At 42.3% G+C, this 17,050-nt stretch overlaps 1 protein-coding gene across 5 annotated transcripts in view; it reads right to left on the minus strand.

The window, feature by feature from the left end:
• MTIF2 (mitochondrial translational initiation factor 2) overlaps positions 1 to 17,050 on the minus strand; it is a 370,558-nt gene that overhangs the window by 51,891 nt on the left and 301,617 nt on the right. For all 5 annotated transcript variants that reach the window (XM_086927656.1, XM_086927658.1, XM_086927655.1 and 2 more), the window contains one exon: positions 8,994 to 9,158. In XM_086927656.1, coding sequence (XP_086783782.1) covers positions 8,994 to 9,158 — 165 coding nt within the window. The remainder of the gene's footprint in view (positions 1 to 8,993; positions 9,159 to 17,050) is intronic.

A 17,050-nucleotide genomic window follows, 5' to 3' on the forward strand; every position in this document is an offset into this window, starting at 1 on the left:
TTTACGGGAGAAAGGGTCTGTGTGAAAAATCACGACTGAGTTACTCTAACGTCTTGCGTTAGTTTTATCGCCTTACCAAACGTTGGGCGCCATGTAGTGTAGTTCCTATTTTCCCTATAGGCCCTGCGCATTGGAATAACATAAACAGCAGTTTAGACGTAGGACTGAGGTCTTCTAGGTCTCTACTGACTATGTTAGACTTAAATTGGGTTTGCGCCAGCTAGCTCAGAGGTCACTGGAAACTTTCTGGAATGAATAGAAAGTGATCAGCTTCCCTGGCTCAGACAAGAAGGGATTCAGCTTCCGACAACCGCATAAACATGACAACTTTGCTCCCTCAGAATAAGAGTCAATCTCTAGAGTCGTGTGAAACAATAGACAGCTATCACTCAGTCAGATGTGCATATTTAATTTCACCAGGGTGCAGAGAATAGAGAGACGGGCGTTTTCAATAAAAGGTATTATTTATTGAGCAGTCTTCCTTCTCATGCAAGAGAAATAAATTGCCACAATTGCAATACTTAATGTAAAGTAAAGTACGTACAGTAAAAGGAGTATTATGAAATAATACTGTAAAAGCATTGATATGGTTTCTTAGCCATAAGACACTTTAAAATGGATAAAATATATATACATATATACATAGGCTAACGTGCTCAACTGGTGCTTCTAAACTAAGCCTACCCCGGTGTACCTGACCTAAGCCTAATACGTGGGAAGGAGTAAGTAAGTAGTAGTTTAAGTTAAGTAGGTTTGTTGCCAAGGACCTGTTCAAGAATTCTCTCTAAGGGTTTAGTCAGCACTGTACCTTGGGAATAGAATGTAGGAGGTCTGGTATCTCTCTCTCAGGACTCGATATCCCAGTCACCCGCAAGGGTAGGCTGGAAATGCCAGAGCTGGATTTTCTCAGCAGGAGAAAAGACAGTGTCTTTCTCAGCGCGTCAAGAGGAGGGGCAGCGTCCGTGGGCTTCTCGCTTCAGCTGGGCTCTCGGAAAGTAGATTAGCTGCTCTGCTCCAGAACCACCACCGTGTGTTTGCTTAAGGCAACGTTGGTATATTTATACCTGAAAGGTGCAGAGTTTGACATAAGGTTTGGACATAAGACGTCGATAAAGATGTCACTAAGAACTGGCCGTTCTTACAGTGCTCGCAGGAGATCTATTACAAATCAAAACAAAGCAAGCGGGGCTTTACCAGGTTGCTGGAGGTTTGGTGTGTCGAAAGAACTCGGTGTGCTCTCTAGGAATCCAAGGAAGTAGCTTTTGCCGTGCCTTGGACTGCAAGGGCGATTTACTGAAATATGGATCTGATTATTATACCGTTATAGGGATATTATTGATTATAGCCGTATAGGGGCATAAAGTCACAATATTGAATCGGGTTCCTAGATAAAACACATCAATATAAAATACAGCAGCACACTGTTTCATGTATACAACGTACACCCAAAAACTACTCTGAAATGAGCTATTCGGCAAAACTACACAACCCATACAGAAAAGGGGGTACAACACCAGCAATACCACACCGTAGGTGGCTTGTCATAAGAAAATGCTGACTGTCATAAGAAAATGCTGACTGTCAAAAGGTGGCCTAAAGAACTGACACCACAAGAAAAAACAGCCATGATTCCTCACGAGATGAGAAATGCTGAAAGTAACAAGTATATCCTCTCCAGAACACAGGAAATGTGGATCAGACCGAACCACGTATATCAAGAACATCATAGGAAAAAGAAAAGCCTATTATAAAATAGTCTCCAAGACTTTCATGGATAATTTCCAACCAAATAAACGTTGGTCTTGAGATAAATTGGACCAATCTGTGCATCACAAACCTTTGGCTGCCAATTTACTGCACCACAAAGTGGAGGGGGGTTAGGAATTGCCTGAATTTGAGGAAATATTAATTTCTACACTAGACACTGTTCCTTTACCCTAAAGGAAGAACTCACAAGTAAATAGCATCCAAAAGCATGCAAAGTGTATACTCTCAACTAGAGCAACACTCCAACTTGCTCAATCTCTTCAAAAAATTGAAACACTCATAAGAAGTACGAAGTCCGCTCAAGAAGAGTAAACAAACTGAATACACTGGGTAATAAAGAAACATTAGAAGCATGTAAGTGTAACAGAACCCCCCGAGAGAGTATCACAGACTACAAAAGTAGTATTTCTGAAGAACTATACAATAGCAAACCAATTCTCCCCATTGAGTAAGTCACATACCCAATAAGGGGTATAACCGCTTGAGACCAAGCACTTCATCTGGGTAAAACGAAGACTAAATATGCAGCTACACAGCTGTAAATACCATCCGGAGATTAAAGAAGTCACATTTGGAGACAAATATTAATATATGCAAAAATTAGTGCTTAATTCTTCAACACTACAATGCATAGCAGAGGGCGAAGATAATCCTTAAACAGAAGAACCACAGCCGTGGATACATAAAAAATAAACATAAGACCGGATAGGTTAAATTACAAATGGCTAGCAAAGACGCATTGTACCGCAGAATCAGCATGGCTGTCAAAGGGCAAGTCTTTCAAACTCTCCCGAACATGTCCAGGAAATCTTCACATGCGCAACCAACCGTGTCTACGAAAAACAATTGACCGAGACACAGCTCTGCCAATAGAATCAGTTGTGTCCATTGCTGATTTAATATTAAACTTTGCCATCTCACGACTATCCTGCATAAGCTGAGAAAGTTCAGATCTGACCCCTTCAGGAAGGGAAGGAAGCAGTTGGTTGACAGAGTCCCAAAATGTATAGTGTACGCCCTTCCTAAGACACAAGATGTGTTCAATGACCTCAAGGCCCTACTATTCGACGCAAGGATATTCCGGGCACCCATCTCCAACCACCTAGACTCTCTACCTGGAGGAAGCAAAGGAGAAACCTCCAAACCTGGCGAAGCTGTAGCAGTTTGCATAACAAACCCTTTAACAGTAGGGTGTTCAGAAAGACAAGCAGGGTTGTCCGGAGCAGGACGATGACGATGTGAAATGGCACAATCAACAGAAAAACCTGACATCAGCCTTGCTCAAGTACCCAGCAGAATGTTATACAGAGACTCTCCATAAGGTAATAAAGGTTCAACACCTGTGACACCTTGATGAAGCAGATCTAATAATGGGTCACATGACAAAGTCACAGACGGAAGCTGTAATTTTAGTATTCCAGCAGCTCTCTTAATAGTATCAGCAAAAGCTGCACTAGCCTCCGTCGCCATTCGTGGTGGAGAAAGCATATCATAATTAGGAGATGGTTGCAGACTACTATCTCCACCAAATGTCACCAAAGAACCTCCTACCTGAGACTGACCAAGACCAACCAAGTGGTTAACATTACCAGTGTCTGCAAAGTCTTCTTGCAATACTGGAGAAATAGCAAGATAACCAGCTTCATCCTTAATTTGTAAAGGAGAAGGTGCAGGAACTGCAGTGGCTACAAGAGGTGTCTCTGGCACCGATTGAAGTCGGGCAGCATAGTATCAACGTTCACCATGAATGGTGTCTACGGTGCCAACATAGTCGTGGGGGCGTCGTGACCACCTAATCAAACGTCACTGATGTCACAACGGGAAGTTGCACTGGGCTGTGTCCCAACGTCTTAATGACTACAGGTGCGGAGTCAATGTCTTTGACCAGCATCAAGGGCGAACCCGCCAGCATGCTCCAGATCAGAATCCCTTCAAACTCCGGTAAGGAATGGGAGGAACCAGCAATGACATTCCTACTTCGTGAGGCCAAAAAAAGTGTCATGACCTCGTTCCCTTCCGATAGGATTCCCGCGACTTGGACTAGCGATGCTCACGGGAACGGTTCCTGGAACTGCTCTGTGCGGGAACTTCAGAGCGGGATGGAGATTGACATCACCTAGGTCTGATCAGGAGAGTCGCGCAGTCAGAAACTTCATTTGCCTTTCCTGCAAGGACTTAGACTTCAGCCTCTTTCAGGCGTCGCACTCCTCAGAGTCGTGGTGCTCTCCTAAGCACCCCATACAGATGGAATACAGCTCCATAGCCGACATCTGTCAAGTACAGGACTTGCACGTCTTAAAACCCGAAGGCATAGGCACACTATTCCCAGATGCGTCGAAGTTGGCCAAAAACAGAAGGCTTGAAGAACCGCTTCTCCGGATCCGCGTTGCAGCACAGAAAAGAAGAAACTGACATCTACGCACCGAGGGGGACTTATATGGATCTACTGATGTCATATCCGGAGTCAACATCACTGTGGAGCCCTATGACGCGGCCCCCCAGTGCGCAGAGTCACTGCAGAAAAAAATTCCGGATCCAGTCTGCTGCCTGGAGAAAATTCAAAGTTAAGGAATCTGCGGCTAGATGTCTCTATCAGATATGTAGGTACAAATCTCTAGTATTGCTCTCGACCGACCGCTGCCTGCTGGACCACTACTGCAGATGATACACTCTCTTCCATTGGTGGTCCAAGTGGAGAGTGCAACCCTGTTTCACGAGAGGTATCGGGCCCACTGGTTCTTGTAAGTTCATGTGAAAATTGCCTGCGTCATAATGAAGTGGGGAGGAACATCACCACCCCTTCCCCGCCATCATAATTTCCCTCTGGTAGGGTATCTTGTTCAGACTCAGAGCCAAAAAGATAATGAAGCCTCTGGTTATCCATCTGCCCTGGTAGAGACATTGGTATGACGGCTGGTTGCACTTTAGTAATTTTGTAGCGGTTCATCAGTTTAGGCTTGGCTGAAGTCAGTTCAGGGCTAGACACTGGAATTGGCACCGGGCTCTCATCTGGCAACAGTGGCGTTGGTCAAAGAGGAATAGCCCGGGGCAGGTCCTGAAGCTAGAGTAGACATGTGAACCCAAGTCAGCACGGGACTCGGAATGAGTCCTAAGGGGCAGACAGGACTATCCAGCAGAAACATGACTGCAGGCCCCCGCAGTTCCTGGGGGCCCGGAGGTGTCACAGAGGGAGCTGTAAGTGCAGTGAAAATCTGTAGCATGGACATCTTGAAGACCAACATCTCTTTTGCCCCGGGGTGCGCTGGAATGAGTTGTGGAATCTAAGAACCCTGAGGCGGACAAACTGACATCATAATGCCCTTGTGCCCTCTCCTGGTTTATGGAGTGGCGGGATGGCATGGAGTTCTGCTTCATTTTTTAAAGTTTTTACTTGTACTTGGACTTAGAGAAGTATTTTGACCTGAGGCAGACCTCTCACGCGATCGATCCCAGAAGCGAGAACAAGTTCATGCTCGCCATCTGTAGGGAGAGCGGGATGTACACGAGGGTCTAGACTTCTTATATTTAGCAAAGTACAGCTGCACTTCTTGGTCCCAGATCACCATCAGGTTCATGAGGGCACACTTAACCACAACTTCGAGTTCTGTCCGAGCCCGACTACCAGAGACCCATCTTGAGCAGGTCTGCCACCTATATCTGTTTTCTAAAGTCACGGAATAGTTTGAAACCTGTAGCTTTAGAAGGGAACATCCTTCCTTAGCAGACTGGATTTCATTTTTAGGTGTCATTGATAGGTCGACAAATTTGGAAGCAGAGCTCTGATATGTTTCAGAAGGTGCAGAAACAAAGGAACTGACATCAGCGCGCAGGGGTGGATTTTATATGTGGCTCAACTCAGTCACTTCCTGGGCAGCACGGAGCCAGCATGGAGCTGCACAGCACTATCTAAAGACACACAGATGTATAAATAGAAAATGCTTACAATCCAGTCTGATGCCTGGGAAGTGTTCTAATGTGAAAAATTTACAGTAAGAAGTATCCTTAATAAACAGCAAACTGTTTAATACTTTTTTGCATTACACATTCACGATCAGGACCAACAAGGATGCATAGCCTTTTGAGAAATCATATGGAGAAATGTTTAGATTTCCTCAAAGCATGGACGGAAATTTTACATTAGTGTTCAACATATTAGTGCTTTATAGTCAATATCACATGTTATATAGATAAAATAATTTGTAGAATATTGTATTTTAAACAAATAATGATATTCAGCGTGCCCAAGAGCAGTCTAACATTGAAAAACAATTCCTTTTTATTCTTTATGCTTAGATTACCAGCATTGGTAACCATCACAGATTCTATTCTCTTTTGAAAATTATAGTTTTTGGCTAGGACTCCCCAGAACTTTAGACAAAATAGATAAACGGCATTACACACACATAAAACTATATTAGATGGCATATCCATCTCCTTCAAACTTTTCAGATTTCAGCCAAAAGGGTTTAATTGAAAAATCTCAAACTTGTGCCCTGGGTTGTAGTGTAGCCCTAGAGGTTGGACTATTGTCGGTCAGCGTGGTGATGAACTTAACATTAGTAACCCTATTTAGGGATGGCAGCTGGCCGATCAACCATCTCTGAACCGCAGGCACAGCGGTACCCTTCAAGGCATCAAATGTTTGGTTGGTGGCTGCGGTCTGTTTTGATAGCCATTAACCAAACTTTTTAATTTCTTATCTTCTCAAAAAAATCTCCCAGATTGTTGTGGGTCATTTATTTTCTGTCCTGCACAGCTAAGTTTACCTGGCAGTGATGGACAAGAAAAAACCCATCAGGAAGTCCACTCTGGGTGATGTGATGACTTTACTCTGAAGGCTTCTATTCAGTCAAAGTCAGCTTTCTGTTGACGGTGGAGGGGGCTGTTGAGTAATGAGGTCCGTGAGTTTGGAAGACGGAGCACTCTGTCTCCTCATGGGAAGCGGACATCACAGAATTGAAACAAAATATTAAGACATTAAACAGAAATGGCCCAAAATTGTGTTATTGAACACTTATAGAGTTGTCTTTCCTTGGTAGACTTTCGTGTCTGGAGAACAGACCTCTCCCTATTGATGGCTAGTCCATGAAGACTAAAGAGGGATCTACTTAATAAAACAACTAAGGGCCAGATGTAGGTAAACTCAAATTAGCGAATCCTTAATAGCAAATTTTACCGATTTGCTATTAAGGACTCGCAAAATTGAATGTAGGTAGGAATCGCCAAAATATTCCTTAATAACGCTAGGAGGCCCATAGGAATGAATGGGAAGATATTCACTATTTGCAAATCGCTATTAAAGAATCGCAAATATCGGGCGCTATTTCAAGGGTGCCAGGGTGTCAAAAGGACACCGTGTTGCACCCCTGAAATGTGCATGTGTGCACATGTGGCGCACATACATGCCCTAAGGGCATGAATGTGTGCCACATGGTACTTAAAAAAAGCAAAAAAGTGCTTTTTTTTAAAGGAAATCGCTAATTACCACCAACTTGAAGTTGGTGGTAATTAGCGATTCCTTAAGGCTAAAAAGCACTTTCTTTTGTGTTACTTACATTGCATTTAAGGAATCACAATTAGTGATTCCTTAAAAAAGCAGGTTTAAACTCACCTACATTGCTCGCAGCCAAATAGCGATCACAAACGCTGAAATTCTGCGAATTTCAGCGATAGCGCTCGGTATTTGCCCACCTACATCTGGCCCTAAGTTGTCTGCTTCTAGTCTGCTGTTTTCAACTTGAGGAACATAACAGTTAGATATATTAGCATTTCCATATAAAATGTAAGGTAGGGCAATGGAAACATTCAGGTAATCTAGAAGGGCCTAGGGCATGCACCTTTCCTGATGTGTAGTATGTATGGCTCAGAATCTTCAGTGGACGAAGTCTTTTTCTGGCACAGATGAGATAAGCTTAATAGAATTCCAGCATTGGGGTCAATCTGCCTGTATCCTTTTGCCACTGGGTCTGATACCAAAGTACGGTTCTTTTGGCTCCCATTTACAACATTCAATATTGAGCGGAGATATTCTTTGGTCCCACATCAAGATTGGAAAGTACTTGTGCGTGTTGGGTGAATTAAATTGCTTTAAAACCTCCATTAGATGCTTCAAGGAAAGGAACGGTGAAAGTCACATGATTTTAATGACACATTATCTCAATTCCTGTGAGAAATTTGCTGCTCAAACCAGTCTCCCTCAGGTATAAATTATGTGAAAAAGCATGACTTGTAGGAAAACAAAAATTAGGAAAAAATATGTGAAATGCAACTATTGGAACTGCTCCGCAGAAAAGAAATTGTCGACATGTTCTACTTTTATCCGCTGCTGCATTTAGGCAAGAAAAGTACTGGGTGAAATTTTCAATTTGGTGGTGCTGCAAAGAGGGTTAGTACAAATGGGAATGTGCTCTTTTGTAGATAATACAGTGGTTGAGGAGATGATGGCCAAAGTGGGTGCTGTAGTGAAATTTTGCAGTGGCTAGAATGCCTAAAAGAAGACACCCCAAGGGTGTTCTCTGCTGCTGTTCCGGGATTTGGAAGAACATAGCACAAAGTTTAAAGTTTTGCACTGCTACAACTGGGCCCAGGGACTAGAGGCACGTCTATTGAGGTTTTGGCACTGCTGCAAGTTGAAAGAGGGCCATATAGCAATGCTTAGCAGCTGATACAGAGATGAAGGTTAAGTAGGAAGCACACTGCTTGCAGTTGCTGCAAGGTCACAGTGGGTAATCATTTGACTGCTGCTGCGGGGAAAGAAAATAAGCATACACCATCCTGCCTGAGGAGTGAAAAAAGTCTCAGAAGCTACTGAGTAAGAGGATCAGTCCACTTCCTGCTCCCCAAACAGAGTGTATAGGGTGAAGGCATCATCACTACAAAGTGGCTTTCAGATGAGGAGAGGCACTGCAGCTGCAGCACAGGATTTCCCTCCCTGACCGGTAGCCAAAGGAGGAAAGACCGGACAGAAACCATAGCAAACTTTGGCTAAACCAAATCACCTGGCATTCTATATCAATAATAAAAATAGAAAGCGAGATTTACACGAGCAGAAACCACTGTTAACAAAGAAAACTCTTAAGACCCCATTTAATGATAAGTACATCTCAATTCTGGCTGCCACTAGTCTTTCCCAGACTTAGGTTATGTTGATCCAAAATTGTGGATCTCTAATTTCTAGATTTAAAAGGCTCACAATGGCACATCAATTTCAAGAGCAGAACACAAACCTGTTACATGTTCTTCTATAAGCGGTGGCAGGGTCTTGCTTAATTCTTCCTTCAAATCTTCGATTAAATGGTAGATGACTTTATGAAGTTTGATTTGTATTTCTTTTTTATCAGCCAGCTGCTGAACTGCTTTGTTTGCATTCACATTAAATCCATATACAATGCCTAACAAAAATATGAACATACATGGTTAAATAAAAATAACAGACTCATTTGATGTGTATTAGCAGCTAAAACAAATTCAAACAACGTATTGCCATCATTTTCTTACTCAAACCATAATACATATTTATAAACGTACAGAGCAAGGAGGCTTTCATTTAGTGGTGCCTCGCTACACTAATGATGAAACTGATTCATGGTTGCAGTTTATTTGTGATGGAAGAACACAGATTATGTTATGTACTACGATCCTGAACATTAATATACCGCATGCAATGGAAATTTTGATGAAAAGCTGTTTTTCAAGTGGAATATGTAAGTGCTGATAAGTAAAGAACTTTGCAAGGTTAGGGGCATGCCATTTATTACTTTAAATGACAAACAGATTTATTTAGAGTTTACACTGAAGAATGATTTCATTCACTATGGCAAATTTATCTTCGGAGTCTATTATAGTCCTTTCGTTATTAGTGAAAAAGATCATCAAGTTAGGAATTGAGTGAGGGAATGGTGCTGGGAGCACACATTTCTAAATGCTGCACCAGCAGTGCAACGGTGAATCAAAAGGGGGCAACAGCACTGGATAAGATATGACTTCAAAATAGTGGAAAAATATGCAGGTGCCAGAACAGTCTAATGCCAGCGCAATTCAGATCACATTTCAAGGAGACAAAACCATCTGCCTATTCTTTTGCGTGGAGGACCCAGAAATCGTGGTCCTTAAAGAGGTAAAAAATAAACATTGTGTATTTTTTTCATTTTTGTCGGCAATTTGTACATTTTCTTTTTGCATGGCTTCTTAGAGAGAAGCCATACATGCTTTGAACACACATCAGGACAGGTCCGGAAGGAAAATCCAGACTGTGGATGTGGACTAGGTACAAGGAGTGACTGCCACTTCACACACCAAACTCAGGCATCAACAGTGATTAAACGATATGAGGAGGAGGCTGATTATACATACCACAGAAGAAGGCATCCCACCACAGCCGAACCTCAGACCTAGTGAGGAACAAAACTATCCAGCTGAAAGGAGTGGCATTACCTGTGTGATTATTCAGTCAATCAATCAAGTGACTTGTAAATTGCGAATACTCACCCGTAAGAGTCTTAAGGTGCTGGGGGAGGGAGGGGTGGTTACTGATCTGTCGAAGGCACTCTGGTACAGTCGAAGAGCCAGGTCTTGAGCTCCTTCCTGAATTGAGGCAGTGACGGTGATTGCCTGAGATGGAGAGGCATGGTGTTCCAGGTCTTTTCTGCGAGGTAGGAGAAGGATCTTTCTCCAGCCGTGGTCTTGCGGATACGTGGAACGGTGGTCAGGATCAGTGGGTGGACTAGGTCTCTGGTGGGTGCGTGGAATGCGAGGAGGTGGCTGAGGTACGCAGGTCCCGGGTGGTTTAGAGCTTTGTAGGCATGTGTGAAGAGCTTGTTTGTGATGCTTTTATTGACTGGGAGCCAGTCGAGGATATATGATGTTACAACGCGGACTTTTACTCCGCATACCGTTACAACGCGGTTTTTACAACGCGGATACTGTAACAACGCATGTATTTACAACGCATTTTTTTACAACGCAGGTACCTTTACAACGCATACCAAAACAACGTAAGTATAGGTAAGTATATGTTAATATTAATAATATAATAGTAACTTAATTTTAAAAATATAATTTAATGTAATTTTAAATAAGTTAATTTCCGTTTATTATTTTAAAATTAAATTAATATTACTTTATTTTTACCATGTACCCCTGCACCCCAGAAACTGAAAACTGACCCTAAACACCAAAAATAAATTAAAGTAATTTTATGAAATATAATTTAAATTAATTATTGAAAATTAAAAAAAAATATTACATTATTTTTACCCTGTACCCCTGTACCCCAAAAACTCAAAACTGACCCTCAACCCCAAAAAAAATGCATTGTAATTTAATTTAATTTATTTACTATTAAATAATTTAATTTAAAATTAAATGTAATTTATTTTTACCCTGTACCCCCAAAACTGAAAACTGACCCTGAACCCTAAAAATACCCCTTTACCCAAAAACTATAAACTGACCCTGAACCCTAAAAATACCCCTTTACCCAAAAACTGAAAACTGACCCTGAACCCTAAAAATACCCCTTTACCCAAAAAACTGAAAACTGACCCTGAACCCTAAAAATACCCCTTTACCCAAAAACTAAAAACTGACCCTGAACCCTAAAAATACCCCTTTACCCAAAAACTGAAAACTGACCCTGAACCCTAAAAATACCCCTTTACCCAAAAACTGAAAACTGACCCTGAACCCTAAAAATACCCCTTTACCCAAAAACTAAAAACTGACCCTGAACCCTAAAAATACCCCTTTACCCAAAAAACTGAAAACTGACCCTGAACCCTAAAAATACCCCTTTACCCAAAAACTAAAAACTGACCCTGAACCCTAAAAATACCCCTTTACCCAAAAACTAAAAACTGACCCTGAACCCTAAAAATACCCCTTTACCCAAAAACTGAAAACTGACCCTGAACCCTAAAAATACCCCTTTACCCAAAAACTGAAAACTGACCCTGAACCCTAAAAATACCCCTTTACCCAAAAACTAAAAACTGACCCTGAACCCTAAAAATACCCCTTTACCCAAAAACTGAAAACTGACCCTGAACCCTAAAAATACCCCTTTACCCAAAAACTGAAAACTGACCCTGAACCCTAAAAATACCCCTTTACCCAAAAACTGAAAACTGACCCTGAACCCTAAAAATACCCCTTTACCCAAAAACCATAAACTGACCCTAACCCCTAAAAATACCCCTTTACCCCAAACATATTACATTTAAAAAATAACTATATACTTACCAATACTTACGTTGTAATGGTATGCGTTGTAAAGGTACCTGCGTTGTAAAAAAATGCGTTGTAAAAACATGAGTTGTAACAGTATCCGCGTTGTAATGGATGCGTTGTAACAGTAGTGCGTTGTAAAAAATGCGTTGTAACAGGTGCACACCGCCAGTCGAGGTCTCTCAGGTCGCTGGTTATTTGGCTGCGGCAGGGATATTGAGTCTGCAGAGGCGTTCTGAATATTTTGTAGTTTGAGGAGTTTCTGAGTGATGCCGGCGTAGAGTGAGTCGCCATAGTCGAGTCTGCTGCTGAAGAGAGTGTGGGTGACTGTTTTTCGGGACTCTGTGGGGATCCACTCGAAGATCATTCGGAGCACACGTAGCATGTGGAAGCAGGATGATGAGACGGCGTTGATATGGGGGTTCATGGTGAGCGAGGAGTGCAGGATGATGCCACGGTTTCATGCGTTGTCTGTGGGTGTGAGGGGGGATCCAATATCTGCGGGCCACCAGGAGCTGTCCCAGGCAGAGGGGGTGGAGCCCAGGATGAGGACCTTGGTCTTCTCTGAGTTGAGCTTGAGGCAGCTGTCCTTCATCCAGGTAGCGACAGCCTTCATCCCATTGTGAATGTTGCGTATTAAGTGCGACTGGAAAACGCCATGACATATACTCAGGATAATCTGGTGGGTCGGCATATCATAAGGCTTATGAAGTGCAGGAGGTATTGTTAAAAATACAAACACAAAAAAAGATTTGTCTCATCTTGAAATCACACCAGTGGCATTTTTGCATAGACTTCCATGAGGGCATATGCATCATTTTTCAAATTTCTGATCCGGGAAAACAAAATAGATACAACACAGTTAATTCTATCGTCATGGGGAAGCAATAGTCTAATCAAACAGTCCTACCAAACATCTGGTCCAAAGGTCAGAATACGGCAGGGGAGTAGACCAGAAGAATGCTCAAAAGACAAAACTGGTTATGTTCATACTCCCTTCCTAAAACAAACAGTGCTTGAAACTATTTAGAAGTTGCTTATAACAGACTGTAAAATCTTGTTTTATTCATAACCATTCTTCGATACCATGCTGGTCTGGTTATAACAAGCTTAGAACGGGGGACTTGTTATATGCTTCTTACTAATTAAGTAAGTAGGACTGTGTATGTAGGAAAACAAAACTTCATAATATAGGGACTGAGTCTTACTATATAATCAGTAATTGTTGGATCCTTTGGCTCACTCACAGTATTGCATCCAAACTCAGTAACCTAGAACAGATTCTCAAGCAACCTTGGAAAGAGATCGAACCCTTTTGTTTGCACGCCCAAAGTGTCACAAAGAAAACATACAGTCTTGCATTTTTAAACATTTATTCAAAAGCACTAATCTTTGCAAATAAAACATGAACTGCGACTGTTAGAAAGAGGAGACACATTATTGTTATAAGTATTATTAGAATAGTGAAACATACAAACAATTCAATCATGGTAATTATTCATAACATAGCTATGGTTCTACTATCTACCGCTAGCCTCTATGCTAAAGAGAGCATATTGGGAGTACCCATCTGCATGGTCTGTTGGAATGAGCTAACTCCATACCTTGATAGTGTATGTTAGGAACCCGAGCTCAGTGCATCCACGGATGCACTTCCGAGTGTACAGCTATCTTCCTTCACAAGATGAAGGTTTGGGACAGCGGGCCTGCATCTGAGCAGCATTCCATGATGACTCCGGCAGAGACTCACCTTTCTCTGAGTTTAGCACAGACCCAATTTATATAGTAAAACAGCAAGCTAATCAAACTGTGTCAACGTTGCAGAACAGCATAATATTTGGACTAAAGCAGAAGAGTCATCTAACAGAAAATAATGTCTCAAGTCATCAATGTGTACAACCCTGGAACGAACTGTGTAGACTACAGGGCGTCAATGCCTATCAACAATAAATACGTGCAAGGGTCATTCTTCTGATAGAAAAACACATACAACGCACCATTAGAAAATGAGGCTAAGGAAATACAAGATCTAAAAACGGAAGCTAAATGCAGGCATCATAAAAGACTATAACGGCATACATTGGAAGCTGGATGCTTCCAATGTAGAGAAAATAGTGTTGATCTTCAGTAGGCGAATAATTGAGTGGTTGGAATTGTAAACTCAATTATTGGCACAGACCATAGTATTGAACAACAAAGTGAGTGAGGGGGGGCTTCTGTGATGGACTGGGTCAAAGCTTTGTTTACAGAATAATAATGATACAGTCGTGATCTTGAGAAAGGTACAGGGATCCCTAGCTGGGATATGGAGGTTACACGTTTGGTACTGGATGAGCAATCAATGCCGATAGATTGTGCAACACAGCAGTCACGAGTCTGAATTTGAAAACTGAAGACCTAGAAAGTAATTTACATAGGAACTACCTCAGAATTGCAGGTGTTCTCGAAAAAGTGAAACTGAATTAATTTCGGATAAACATGTAGCAATTATGCATTTCTCTGTGTTTCAATATTGTTGCATGCACTGGGACTCATGGTACTGTAATACTGCCATTCAAACTCACAGGGCATCTACTCTGACCCTAATACATGAGACAAACATTCCTAAACTCAATTTATGTATTTAACCTTTAAGGGAGTCACAGTAAGTTGCCATAGGAAATGCACCACAAAAGTTAAAAGTCAACTGTGGACTACAGTATATATTTACACTATACATGTATGCCTGGGAAAAAAAAAGAGTGTTCTAGGGTACCTTGACTGGCCTAGCCCAAAAACCAAAAGAAAAAAACAGTTTTGGCATGTAAAAAAAAACTACTTTTATAGCCTGGCTAAGTAACCCCTATGAAACATAACTTCGTAAAAACATCCTTTGTCTTGGAGCTTTAGCAGATATTACTTTAGTTTTGCTGGCCTTTCCCTCCAGACAGTGATTTAGTGATTTTTTTTTTACATAAAAGTTATCTTAGTCATTTCAGTTTGAAGGCAAAATGGGAGAGACATTTACATGTCTGAAGCCAGAAATAAAATATCAGCAGAAACTCCTAGGGTCAACACAATGTTTTATAACTTCAGATTTCTTCTGAACTAGGAAATGATAATATTGAAGTGGTCTGACCATGGGCGCAGATCTTTCGATACCTGTGAAGAAATCCATGAGTTTTGTACATGGGTTCTTCTAGACTAGAGTAGCTGTAGGTCTCTCGGCCATTTAGCCGAATCAGAAGGGGCATCATCAGATCACCAGTATTTCACAAGGTCTCTTAACAAGTAAAAATATCTTACTCACACTTATTCTTTCTTTCCTAGGTTGTTATCCAGTCTCCCACTATTTCTAGGAGCATCAGTTTACGCAAGAGTTCTATGGGTCGTCCGAGGGCTTGTGTTACGGTATGCATGATATCAGTATCTCTGAATTATGGGACAGTCCTAGACCACATGAAAAGAAATCGCTCACTTCTCCATGGCATCTATTATATTCGGTTAATGGTGTTTTAAATTTCCAGAGCATTCTGGTAGAGTTATAAAACCTGAGGAGGTAGTGAAGCTGGATTAGTCATAGTCTGGTAAATAGGGCCAGCTGTTAGGGGGCCATCTGTGCCTGCTTCCAGTACTTCTCTTCCAGTGGCTCTAGATCATCCAACCACTTGATTCAAGTTCTGGAACAGATCTGAGAATTATGTACAAAAGCTTGATACATTTTTTAAATGGCCCCTCCCCCTCTGTGATCCATTGTTATGCTGGCCTCTCGACAAATAAACTCTGGCTTGGCCACTGGCCTACTCACATGCACCTCCGGTACGTCATAGCTGCAAGAATTTCTAAAATTGTGTTTACAGGAGGGAACATTATTCAGCAGAGTTGTGAAAGCTTTCATGTAGTCCCTTTCCCAGACCTCCTCAGCTTGGTATGTAGCATGCCCTAAATCCAGTCAGCTGAGCAGAGTGCATCAACAAAGTGCCTTGGCACAGAAGTGTCTCCTGTGTGGTGGAAGCTTCAAAGGAATAGACAGATAGATATAGATATACACACACATATTACCTACTGGCGCTCACCAGTAGATAGTTATAGTTAGGACCTAGGAAAAACGTTTTTTGATTCGCCAATAACTTTGGCGCCGTTTGATGAATATTCATGACATTTTCAGAATTAATTGGACAGTCACGTCAGCTGCGATACTGAACATTTTGGAGGATCCGTAAAGCAGGGGCCGAGAGAAAAGGCGGGCCCAAAACACTTTTTCTTCATGTTAATTTCCATAGGAAACTGTTGACGCAGCTACAGCCCGAACTGCTGAAGTGAATTACACGAAATTTGGCAGAAAGGTAGCTCTTGGTCCAGATATCACTCTTTGTTAAATTGTGTAAATCCGTTCAGTAGTTCCTGAGAAATGTGAAGATTTCTCAGATATACAACTGTGGCTGCAGTGGATTTGCGAACTCTCACAATCTTGCGCCTGAGATCTGATTGGCTGCCAAAACTTCAAACCAGGAAGTGTTAGCATAGGGGGATGAAGCCCACTTTAGTCCTGATGCCCTCAGGACACAAGGGGACCTGATTACCCCACCAGCCAAGAGGCGTGTTTGCAGAGTGGTGGAGAAAGGGGCGTGGCCTGCGAACACCTCTCAGCAATCCCACTGTGTGGGGCTTACTGTAGGCAACGGGTGGGCTAGTGGGCCCCTAAGGATCCTCAGCAGCGAAGGCGACTTCTTCCCCGAACCAAGAGCGCACCAGGAGGTGAATTTGCAGAGTGGTGGAGAAAGGGGGTGTGGCCTATCAGAACTCAGCAGTCCTGTTGGGTGGGACTTATTGGAGGTTATTGGAGGTAATAGTAGGGGTAGTAGGCCCCCCAGGACATCCTTGGGGCCAACTACCCCTCCTGTTACCACCAGTATGTCTCACACAGTGGGATTGTTAAGAGGTCGTAGGAAGCCAGGCCCACCTTTCTCCACCACTCAGCAATCACGCCTCCTGGCACACTACTAATTAGGGGATAAATTCCACTTTACTCCTGAGGAACACTGGGGGCCAATAAGGCCTCCTGGTACCTCCTGTAAGT

Source organism: Lissotriton vulgaris, chromosome 6 (assembly GCF_964263255.1).
Source record: "Lissotriton vulgaris chromosome 6, aLisVul1.2, whole genome shotgun sequence".
Taxonomy (NCBI): domain Eukaryota; kingdom Metazoa; phylum Chordata; class Amphibia; order Caudata; family Salamandridae; genus Lissotriton; species Lissotriton vulgaris.